The sequence below is a fragment of the Nyctibius grandis genome, chromosome 8 (assembly GCF_013368605.1).
Source record: "Nyctibius grandis isolate bNycGra1 chromosome 8, bNycGra1.pri, whole genome shotgun sequence".
NCBI classification, from domain to species: Eukaryota; Metazoa; Chordata; class Aves; order Nyctibiiformes; family Nyctibiidae; genus Nyctibius; species Nyctibius grandis.
The window spans coordinates 39344301-39355574 of record NC_090665.1 but is presented as its reverse complement, the minus strand read 5'-3'; the positions used below and the strand labels follow the sequence as shown (position 1 = coordinate 39355574).

The 11274-nt window shown below is 42.4% G+C and overlaps 1 protein-coding gene across 2 annotated transcripts in view; it reads left to right on the top strand.

Annotated features, from left to right (window-relative positions):
* Positions 1 to 11038, top strand: part of PRDX1 (peroxiredoxin 1) — a 116305-nt gene extending 105267 nt beyond the window's left edge. The window contains exons 1-6 of one of the 2 annotated variants that reach the window (XM_068405960.1): positions 3326 to 3430; positions 6398 to 6514; positions 7524 to 7677; positions 7959 to 8081; positions 8933 to 9063; positions 10654 to 11038. In XM_068405960.1, the coding sequence (XP_068262061.1) occupies positions 6409 to 6514; positions 7524 to 7677; positions 7959 to 8081; positions 8933 to 9063; positions 10654 to 10739 (600 nt within the window). In that variant the 5' untranslated portion in view covers positions 3326 to 3430; positions 6398 to 6408 and the 3' untranslated portion in view covers positions 10740 to 11038. Of the gene's footprint in view, positions 1 to 3325; positions 3431 to 6397; positions 6515 to 7523; positions 7678 to 7958; positions 8082 to 8932; positions 9064 to 10653 lie in introns of those variants that run through there. The other variant, XM_068405962.1, reaches the window with a different exon arrangement.
* Positions 11039 to 11274: the final 236 nt, after the last annotated feature.

Genomic DNA, 11274 nt, shown 5'->3' with positions numbered 1-11274 from the left:
TTACTCCAGGCGTCGGTTTTTATAAGTAATTCATAAAGATTCAGAATTTGAAAACAGTAAGATTAGATCAGAAATAAGGCAATATATATATCCAACAGGGCTTTGGAGAGGCTGTTACTTTTTTCCAGAAAGATAATTCTGCTGCAGATTCTTCCTTTGCTGTTCTGACTTGAACTGCACAGGAGGCTTAAAGGCACAAAGGTTAATTAATCTCGGGCATTCACATGACCAGATTTTTCTGTTGTGTGGCTTGTTTTGACAAAAGACAGGAAAGTGGAAAAAGAGTGCAAGGACAAGACAAGGCACTTAAAAGTAACAGGAAATAGAAAATTGAGAAGTGGAAAGAATAAAGGGCGAGGAAACACTGCTGGGTTTGATTTATTTTTATGGAGACCGTGCCAATCACAAATGCATTTGAAAATCCACAGTCTTAATGCAACAGAAGATGCCTGAATTATATTAATATCACATATGAAAACTTTAACAAACCTCAGCCTCCAATAATGTAATAGGGAGTAAAAGAGAAAAGGTGAGGAAGACTAAAATATTTTGTCATCAAAAGGCAGTGATTATCCAAACATACAGTAATAAAATTTGTTAATTAAAAAAAAAGATATGTAGAGAAGGAAGAGGTAATGCAAGACATTTTGACCTAGAAATACAAGCTTCACTTGAGCAAAACAAGGAAAGCAAATATGTGCATTGTATATTTAATGATATGTAATTGTTTTCATTAAAACTATTGTGCACCAGCTGCTTGTGCATAAAAGCCCCACGGCTTGGGAACATGTCAGTTGTTGACTTTTCAGTTGACTTTTTGCATATATTATACTAAAATGTTCCCACACGGCCAGGATTTTGTTCTTACTGTGCCCCTGATGGTACCACGTGTGTACAGTAAGTTCAGGATTCAGTGGGTTTTCTGCACATGCAGAGATCAGCTCTAGAGAACACGCGTGATGATGTCCTAATGTGCTGGCTTAGAGGGTATGCATGGGTCACCTCTGCTGCAGAACCAATGTGTATATGCGCAAGGGGCATGCCCAGCATTGCCCAAGCCCCGTTCACACTACTGTTCCGACTAAGTTCATCTTACTCCAGAAGTCCTGGATACACTTACATAAAATCCTCAAATTCTCTTCTGACAAAATGCACGGAAACCCAAACGGGTGGTAGTGTTCTGAAATAGGACCCATTTCTTTGCCTTTGTTTTTACACACAGCAGAGGTTTTGTTTTTCCACACAGCGGGGGTTTTGTTTTTCACTTCAGGGACCCGTTCCCAACTAAGATATATGGGAGATACTGTGATCAAAATGACACATGTAAAATCTGGCGTGGCTACTGATTTGGAATTCTTTGGGTAGTTTCAGTGCTCCAGCACTGCAGGGCCAGCCAGGTCCTCTTTGTTAATATGTAAACTACTTCTTGTGGCCATAGCTGTACGGATGGGTGCAAAGAGGCGACACAGGGGCTTCTGATGCGCCATGCTAATCAGGTACAAGCTCACCCTGTCTGGCAGCTATTTTAGCAGAGCAATACACCACGGCTAATGCACTGTGTGAAGAACAGAGTGAGGAGAAGTAAGGTGTGGAGAGAACTCTGTCCTTCCAGCACCTGCTTGGGTAGACATGCCCTTCCTTTCTTGGAGAACTTAATTTTTTTTTAATCTAAGTAGCATCTTACATCTAAAGATTGAAAAAGGCTACAGAAACCCATCTGCTCACTGACCAAGGAGCGGCCCTGACAATTTATTACTCCAAAACCTCCAGAAACTGATGTTTGGAAAGACTAGCTCAGAAACTAATCAAAAATAATGAGGCCATGGACATATGAATGGAAATGCAATGCTTAAGGCACAAACCTGGAACAAACTGCATTGTTGTAGCTTTGCAAAATGGGTATATCATGCATCTGAAAGTGTGAGAAATCAGCATTAAAGGAGTCTGAAACCATGAGAAAGCCATTACTGCTTTCTCCATTGGTAAACATGCTACAGTTGCAGCAAGCCTACATTGTTCTAGGGCTTTTAGTTAGGATTGCCTGACCTTTTGGGGATTAATCTGTTCACAGGTTCATAGCCTGAGTTGATAGGTAGGTATATACATGTCTCAATGTATAGACCTCAATTGTCATTACAACACTGATGTTAAGAAAGTAACAAACTTCTTTCTGAAAAAAATTAAGCATGCTGTAACAATAGAAACAGCAGTAGATAAACTATTTGTATTAAGGTGAGTGCATTTTTTTTTTTCTCAGTACACATATACATGTTATTTGGCCTTTATTATTTAAGGAGTAATTTCATCTGGTACTGAAACCAGTTGTCTCTTGGGTGAATCACCACATGGGTATGGTCACCCAGCAACACTACATAGCGATGTAGATTATAAACATTTAAAGTTTGATAATCCTTTGTGGTTTTCTCCTCATTAGAATTTATAATCAAGTTCTAACAGGTATAAGAAACACAACTGTAAACTGTGAAACAGACAAGGAGTAAAAATCAGTTGGTAAACACCTTTATCACTTTTAACTAAAGCAAGCAGTTTTGTCATTGATATGTCCTTAATGGCCTTTAGTATTCATTATTTAATAAAACTTTTATATTTAAATTCAGGGTTTGGTCCTCAAGAAAGTACCACACTGCTTCAATTTAGCCTTGGATCCAAACACAGCGCTTACAAGGATTCAATATCCCTCAGAGTAGCTTCACTCCGGACGTGAGTAAAAACACCCTGAATTGAGTATTTTATCTTCCAACAAGTTTCCATCCTACCCCCGAAGCTCAGAGGTTAGACTTAGTTTTCAGCTTTTTTTGCTGACTTGCATGACTTGGATCAGTCTTCCCACTGATGGAGAAGAATCAAGTCTGATTTTATTGATACTGAGGTCAATGGCCAACTCTCATTGACGAAATGACATGCCAGTCATCTCTCACTCTCCCTCCAAATCCTGTGTACCCCCTGCCTCTTTGACAACTTCTAATAATTACAGCTTTCGTATATTAAGGCATTAAAAAAGTAATTTATTCTTGCAATAAGCCGTCTGAGTCATCTTCTCATTAATTGTTTACAACCACTACACTGGTTATTTCCACGGCACCTCCCAGGGCACTATCCCGAGAATCATCTCCATTTATTCAAATTCTTTCGCTGCTTTCAGCAGTCCGGGGCAGTGCCTCGGTGCAGATAAGGCGCCCAAAGCCCGCTATCGCCCAGCCCGCCGGGGAGAGCTGCAAATCTGCCAACTCATGCTGCCCTGGCCGCGGCGGGCGGGGAGCGGGGCGTGGGCGGTGGCAGCCCCCCCCTTCCCGCGGCGGCGGCCCCGTCTCCTCGCGAGATCGGGCGGGTATAAAGGGGCGGCGCGGCGGGGGCTGCCGCAGTTTCGGCATTGCTGCTGTTGGGAGGTGCGGGCTGGTCGGCTCTTTGTGTAAGTGCGGGGGGCCGGAGCTGCGCGGGTGCGTGCCGCGGGGCGGTGTTCGTCTGGGGTTTGTGCAGTGCGGTTCCCCATCCCTTTTGTTTTTGTTTCCCCTCTGCGCGGAGGGGTCTCGAGCGATGCGTGCGGGGCGAGCGCTTGCTCTGGGCATCCCGCCCCTGAAGAGCACTCGGCGGGGCTGCCGCTTCCTTCCCTTGCTCAGTTCCCCCCTTTTTGGGGGTGGGGGCGGGAGAGGGGGCAGATATCTCTCTGCTACGCCGCGGCCTTTATCAGCTCTCGCCGCTGTGCCGCACGGGGAGGAGCCGCGGGGGGGAGCGCGCAGCCGGGAGCGGAGCCGCCTCCCCCGCACCCCCTCCACCCCGCTGGGCTGGAGGCTGCGGCTCAGTGGTGGGCGAGCGTGTCGGCATCTCGCTTCTAAGGCCTTAAAAAAAAAAGTGCACCTTGGTGGGGGCACGCAAGGGGTCAGGTGTCCCCGTCGCAGAGCGGCGGAGCTGCGCGGGTGAGTGCTGCGATCGCGCCGCTGAGCTTTTTCGGCAAAAGGAGCGTCGCGGTCTGCGCGCACCTGGCTGCGGTGTGCTCGGACCGAGGAGATCTGTGGCACATCGCTCCCTTCTGACCGCACCTCGGTAGCTTAACGGCGTTTTTGCGACAGTCTGAGGGTAGCGAACTGGAAGGCTGATAGTGTGTTCTGAAAGGGCCTTTCACTTTTGTTCAAGGTGTCCTAAAGGTATAAATTACTAGTTAAGAGCGCAGGCATGGCTTGTTGTAATTGCCCTTTGAAGATAATTAAGGCTGTATGTAGCTATGAGCAACTGAAAGATACTCTGACCTGATTCAAGTGTACTTGATTTGCAGTGTCCATTCTCCTTTCCTCTAGAATGAAAGGAAGTCACATACTGACCCTGCGGTCTGTTCCTCTGTGGGTTGGGAAATGCTGTGGCTACAAATCCCAGCAGAAATGTGAGAACACATGATAACCCTGCATGGAAAAGCAGATGTGTGGGCAGGTCACAGTAGGTGCTCTGAGGAAAGCCGGTGATTCTCTTGCAGTACAAGGCAACTAAATTTCCTGCCAATATTAAAGATTTTCATGTTATCTAACAAGGGGGCAATAACTTGTAGTTTAGAAAGGGGAAGTATCAAAGAGCAGTCTGACAGCTTTTATTTGACATTGAATACCTGGTAAAATACTCCAGGGGATTGCTGATGGAACAAATATAGGAGGACTGGCATAGTACTGAGCAGCAAAAGGGTGACCTTGAGCTTGAGTAATGGAAAAGAATGTAATTCAGTCACAAAACGTGGGGTCATGCGCTGCAGGCAAAACAGCTATTGCTTATAAGATAAAACTCAGTAGCTGGAGGCATTTTAAATCAATACTGTGCAATGGCTCTGTCCTGTTCCTGGCCCCCCTCATCCCTCTTACAGAACTGCAGTTTCAGAATTGCACCTGCATTCATGGCTACATGATGCCTGGCAGAGGGATTATTGATGTCTTCCTAGTAGACTATTTCAGTACAATCCTATGAATACTGAAGTTCTGGCCATGTTCATTCATAAGACATGCTCCCAGTCTGCTGCAGTTGAAGACTAAACCCTTGGATGAACATGGGGATTAAAGAGCTTTGTTGCAAAAGGCAGTTATAAATGCTGAACATGTTGGCACTTCTCAAAAACTGATAGGTAGATGGCTACTGTCTATATACTGTCAGGGTATGTAAGAGAAACTTTCAAAGGCAAAACCATTACATTACTAAAAAGACTAAACTTGGATTGAAAGCTAAATGTTTGAGACTTCTGGGGTAGTTCTCCAGGATGAAAGTGGCTGGCAAGGGGGAAGGAGCCAAGAAATGAGGTGCTGTCAACCTTTTTTAGAATGGCCTTAGTGCCTTGCAGGCAGGACTTGGAAGAATCCTTGAATCTCGTCTTTCCTTAGCAACATGAGACTCACGCTAACCTTTCAGAGGTTTATCTCCAATGCAGCTAGTGCTTGTAGCAGTGTATAGAATGACATAAGTGAAATCACTTTTAAGAATTATTTTGTGAGTTGAAGAAACAAGGTTCATAAAGTTACCTATTTGAAAGATTATGCTCTGGAAATAACTGGAATTCTAAAGTGATACACTGCATTCCCAGACTGAGCAAAAGTACTATACAGGGTGTATTACAAATGGCTAGCCTTTTAGAGCGGGCAGCCAGAAGTAGAGTTCTCTTGTCCTTGTGTATCCTCTTACTCTTTTTCAGTAGACTTGGGAAGCAGGGAGTAGGGGGGAACAGCCTGGCTGTACAGGTTTAAGACTTGGTGAAATTTTAATTGCTAACATAGAATGTGATTCCCATGTATATCATGAGTCTGTCTAGTTGCAAATAAAACAAGTTCTAATTGTTTGAAAGGCTCGAGTGTAGTTATGCAGAGCACTGCTCTCTTGAGATTAACAAAAGTTCTTTTCTTCTGGAATCAACAGGAAGATAAAATTTGAGGTCTTAAATTCCCTTGCAAACTTGAACAAGGGTCTGCTCATCAAAACTTCTAAACCTCAGGCTAACTCATCCACCAAGTGGAACTGGAAGACTTACTGAATACTGCTGAAACTCTAGCAGGCTGTCCCTTTTCCAGACTGTGATGAGCTATTGCTGGTCAAAGATAACCATTACTGTATCATTAGGAGACTAGTGAGCCATAGATCTTTAAGTGGTAGTAATCTGGGTATCTAGGCTGTGATTATTGAACTGCACCTTACTGTGTTGCTTCTTTAGGAAAAAAATATTAGTGTTTTGACGGGACTACTCAGGTGACAAAGCTAAAACTCATTTCACTCTTAAGCCTTGTGTTTCAAGATCAAGTGCTGATAAACTGTCTTTAGTTTTTAATCTAAATTGCTAAGATGCTTTGAATAAATGCTTACTTCCAGGTGCAAATGTACTAGTATTTAAACTGTATTATTACTAACTCTTATCTAGATTAAATCAAGATGTCTTCAGGAAATGCCTTCATTGGAAAACCAGCCCCTGACTTTACTGCCATGGCTGTAATGCCAGATGGACAATTCAAAGACATCAAACTCTCTGACTATAAAGGTAAGGTTTTGTGCTTCTCTAATTACACAGATATAATCTGGCCATATGCAGGAGTGGAGGGCATCAAGGATACATATTTGATTGTTTTGAAGTAATAGTGACTGCTTGGCAGTTGACTAACAGTGACTCTGGGTGATGGCTGTAGTATGCTTGGGAAGCGCAGTCATCATAAGCAGCATGGCTGAGTCTCCCAGCTATGATAATTGTGGCTAATCAGCATAGAACTCTGAACTGTAATCTTGGACCAGGCTTATTTGTGCTGTCTGTCATAGTATGAGACTGTAACATTTCCAAAATACCATGTGGAATGGCTAAATATTCTCTTGTAGGTTTTCTGTCAGTGGAAAGTAGGTTCTTTCCTCTTAACTGATGAAGTTCCTTTCTCTGGAGTACTGGCAAAATGTTTGCTGTGCCAAAAAAGCTTTCTAAGATCAAAGGGATAGCCTGAAGTATTCAAGTATTAATGTGGATGTCTTTAGAAAGAGACATTTCTAACTGGAAGCTGCTGCCCTCAGGCTGCATGAGGGCAGTGAGTAGGTATAGGCTAGTCACCCACTCAATTAAAATATCTCCTTGGTTTGTAGCCTTTTAGACCTGTGGCACTTCTGCACTCTGTTAGTAGTTAACCATAGGGTCTTCTAGTGTAGGTACTAGATATATTCTGGGCAGGCCTATGGGAGTAGACGCAGGAGATAAGCATTCCCTGTCAAATTTGACAGTCTGGTTTTGGAGACTTCAGTTGGGTAGGGTTCTGCATTATTAGCTGTAGAGTGGCCTTGAAGAGTGGTATAAATGGTATCTGGCTGAAGTGTAAATCCCATAGGTGCTTTATGGGCTTGTCATCTATATAGCAAGTCTTAAAATAGAGACATCTGTAGTTTGCCATTTAATCTTTAAAGGTAGTGTTGAATCAAGCCCTTTCTCCTCTGTCAGTATTTGAATGGTTGATACTGAATATGACACCTTCTGTAAAGGTAGGAGGGATTAACTGGTTTTACTGCTCTTCTAGGAAAATATGTTGTGTTCTTCTTCTACCCCCTGGACTTCACTTTTGTCTGTCCAACTGAAATTATTGCATACAGTGACAGAGCTGACGAATTCAAGAAAATTAACTGTGAAGTAATTGGAGCTTCTGTTGACTCTCACTTTTGTCACCTTGCCTGGTAAGAATCATCTTTTTAACCTAATAGAATGTTCTGCCTGGTCTCAGTTCCTGCAGAAACTGAATCCTGAGTGTATTCAGACTTGCTTACTGAAGTATCAAAGGCATTTGGGGAAGTATTGGTAGTGCCATGTGCTTCTAAACAGAACTGAGCATACTGTTCAGTTCTTCTGTTGCCTCATGGCATACAAAATGATCTTGCAGAAGGGATCAGCTTCTGTTGTACCTTATACTTTATTCTGAACTGTCCATATTTTTAACACTTAAACTTCCTTCTTTTAGGATCAACACTCCTAAGAAACAAGGTGGTTTGGGTACTATGAAAATCCCACTGATTTCTGACACAAAACGTGCTATTGCCAGAGAATATGGAGTACTTAAAGAGGATGAAGGTATTGCGTACAGGTAATATGCAAGAAGGTAAACTGGCAGTTAGTCTTGTATTGCAATACATGGAGCATGTCAGATCAACACAGAGCTTGCATATACTTGAACACCTGCAGCAAGCTGAAGCTATTGGCTATTCTAGATGTAAACTGATTCAAGCTATCAAACACTGCTACAAGGGGAGATGCTACTTGGTTCTCCATAGGGTTTAGACTTTTCATGGTTTTGGTAAGATGGATAAATGCCTGCTGCTTCCCTTTGATTACCTATCTGCACAGTGCAGGAGTCTCATGAAGGTGAGCTTCTGCAAACACTGGTAATGCAAGGCCTACATAGTCGTGAAAGTGATTACAGGTATTTAGTGATTAAAGTACAGATTAAAATCCAAGCCTTATCTTTTAGTTGACTGCTCAGTTGAAGTTGCTGAGGGAGCTGAACTTCTAACTCTTAACATGACTTTGGAGGACTAACTGATGAGCCATTGCTATGTTCTTTTTTTTGAGAACAGTGTGTGTAGTTTTTATTTGAATGTAAGAATGCCTCTCCTTCAATTCACTTTCTCCTTGGGTTTCTCTGCCATTTGTTTTTTCTACTAGTATCTTTGTTAAATAGGAAGTGTTGCTTTCCTGCATTATTGTTTTGACTTACCTCCTGTCCCTCCTAGTTCCTGCTGAATGTTAGGCTTTCAACTGCTAATGTTAGTGCTATGCATACCCTGAAGGTACTAGTTTTTAGGAAGAGATCAATAATACTAGATGACATAACTTACTACCATAATAGAAAAATGAAACTGAGTTTTTGAAACTCACTTCAGTCCAATCAGTCTTTCAAAAGCGCTGTTTAACTTTAGGGATGTGCATGTTTTTTAGGGGTCTGTTCATAATTGACGAGAAGGGGATCTTGAGGCAGATAACAATCAATGATCTTCCTGTTGGCCGTTCTGTTGATGAAACCCTCAGACTTGTCCAGGCCTTCCAGTTTACAGATAAACATGGAGAAGGTAAGAGTTCTTCTTTCTAATCTTATTAACTAGTATTAACTAGGCAGGTTAAATTGAGCTTTACTGAAAGGTACTAAGTACCTGTAGTGATCTGTGCACAGCAAGTGATTGTGCTTCTTGAAATGCAGCTGGTTCTGTAAAGCTACTTGTTGAAGGACACCACAGTGCTATATTTATCCTATTCCAGTTAATGGTCCATGGAGTACTTGCTAATGTCAAAATACCAGTTAAATCAATTTGGTGCTGGATGTCTAGTTGAGCACATAGCAGTTGTCTCTTTCAATTAGACACAGAAAATAATTGAGACAGAAATGAAGAACATGGAATAACTTAGCCTGCAAGCGTAAGCATAATTTAGCCTCTGCTCTCAGATTTGGTAGGTTGAGACAATCAGTACTAATGCAATGTTTTATGCAGTCTGTTAGACAAAGCATTTAAATTCCCAGAAAGCCTGCTGATCTTTGTGGCCATGTGTAGTGAGGGGAAAATGGATGAGAGTCTTTGTGCCCATAGTTCAAGAGTGATGAGGTGCTTGAGGCTGGTAGCTTTTCTGCAGGAATTACTAAAAAAAAAAGCACTGCAGAAGAAAGGTTTGAAACAGGTTATGGAAACTCAAAATTGGTATGTAGGTATTAGTATTCTTCAGCTGTCATTAACTAATAACATGTGTTGCTGCTGGTCATACTTAACTTGTTTTAGAACTGGTAAATCAATGGCAGATTTCATTAAAACAAGCTGCTGTTGTGGCTGTGCTGTAGCCTGAAGAGAGACAGTGTTTCTGAACTTCTATGCCATCCTCTTGTCAGCTGAGGAGACATCCCTAACATTTGATGACAGAGCAGTCATATGTCATGCAAATGAAGTCTTTTGGGGTTTACTATGCCCTGGAGTAGTCAAAAGCTGGCAAAAGCTTTTCCTCCAGAACTAGGACTGCAGCCTCACTTAAACCAGGATAGACCAGAATAAGGTGTGTAGCAACACTCAGAAGCTGAGAATACTGTATCTAGAGTTGCCAGTCTTGTGTGGAGCATGCATTAAGCCTTGCATGGCTGTGTACAAGATGGTGTCCAAAAATTGCTGCCCGGGAGTTGCTGTGATTTTGAGGCCATGCAACTTCTGCATCTTGGTGGCCTTTTGATAGCCATATAGGGGAACTAGAGACAGTTTTAACTGTTTCTCCCCCTCCCCATTAAACTGGAGAATGGGACTAGGGTTGATTTAAAGGTAAGGAGAATATAGACTTGACTGGATCTAAGGAGAGAAGTGTACTGCCATAGTTGTAAAGCCTTCCGCTGGAGTTGGCGTTACCCTGTTGTCAAGTTTCTATGAAGCTTTTAAGCAGGGTGGGGAGGGGTGCAGGTGTAAAGGGCCCCCTGTTCCATGGGTAAATATGTGGTTCCTTGGGTGCTGCTACCTAGTGAACAGATGGAAGCGAGTAAAATAAACTGAACATAATGCCACACTGATAATGCACCTTCTGTATGTTGCAAAGATGTATATATGTTTTGAGTTGCTAGTTTGCTTTAATGTTGTGTAAAGCATGTTCTGCAGAAGCAGCTGGTAAGACTTTAAACATTCTTATCATTTCAGTGTGCCCAGCTGGCTGGAAGCCTGGCAGTGACACGATCAAGCCTGATGTTCACAAAAGTAAAGAGTATTTCTCCAAGCAGAAATAAACTTTCAGTCTGAGTGGAAACTAGTATGCCTTATGTAAAGAGCAAGCATCAGTTACTGAGTGTTGACTAAGTCATTGCATCCGAGTCGAGGGATCATGCTATAGGTATAAACAGTAACTTTTTTACTTGAAGGAAAGTTTGTCCTGTTGACACTATCCTTGTAGAAAATCTTAATGATCAGTATCTGTACATCAAGCCCTGTTGACTTTAGTGACAATGCAGTGTATGTGGTTAGCAATGTGTTGCATATAGAGCAGTTGGTATCCTTTTGTAACTCTATTAAACTTGTGGAAAGAGCATACTGTCTACTGTTCTTATGTATGGTCATCGGGAGACCTGAAAGCAATGCAGGCTGCACTTCCAAAAGCTCTGTCTGCTGAGCTGTCTGTAGACATCTCGATTCCTAAAGGCCTTTTACAGCTCCATTAAAATGGAGATACTAACACTTAGTTTTCATTGTGCAGGAGTATAGTACTATTTATACTCTTCATGACTTTGCTACTAGGTAGAGGAACATGGTTTGATACTAGGCTGT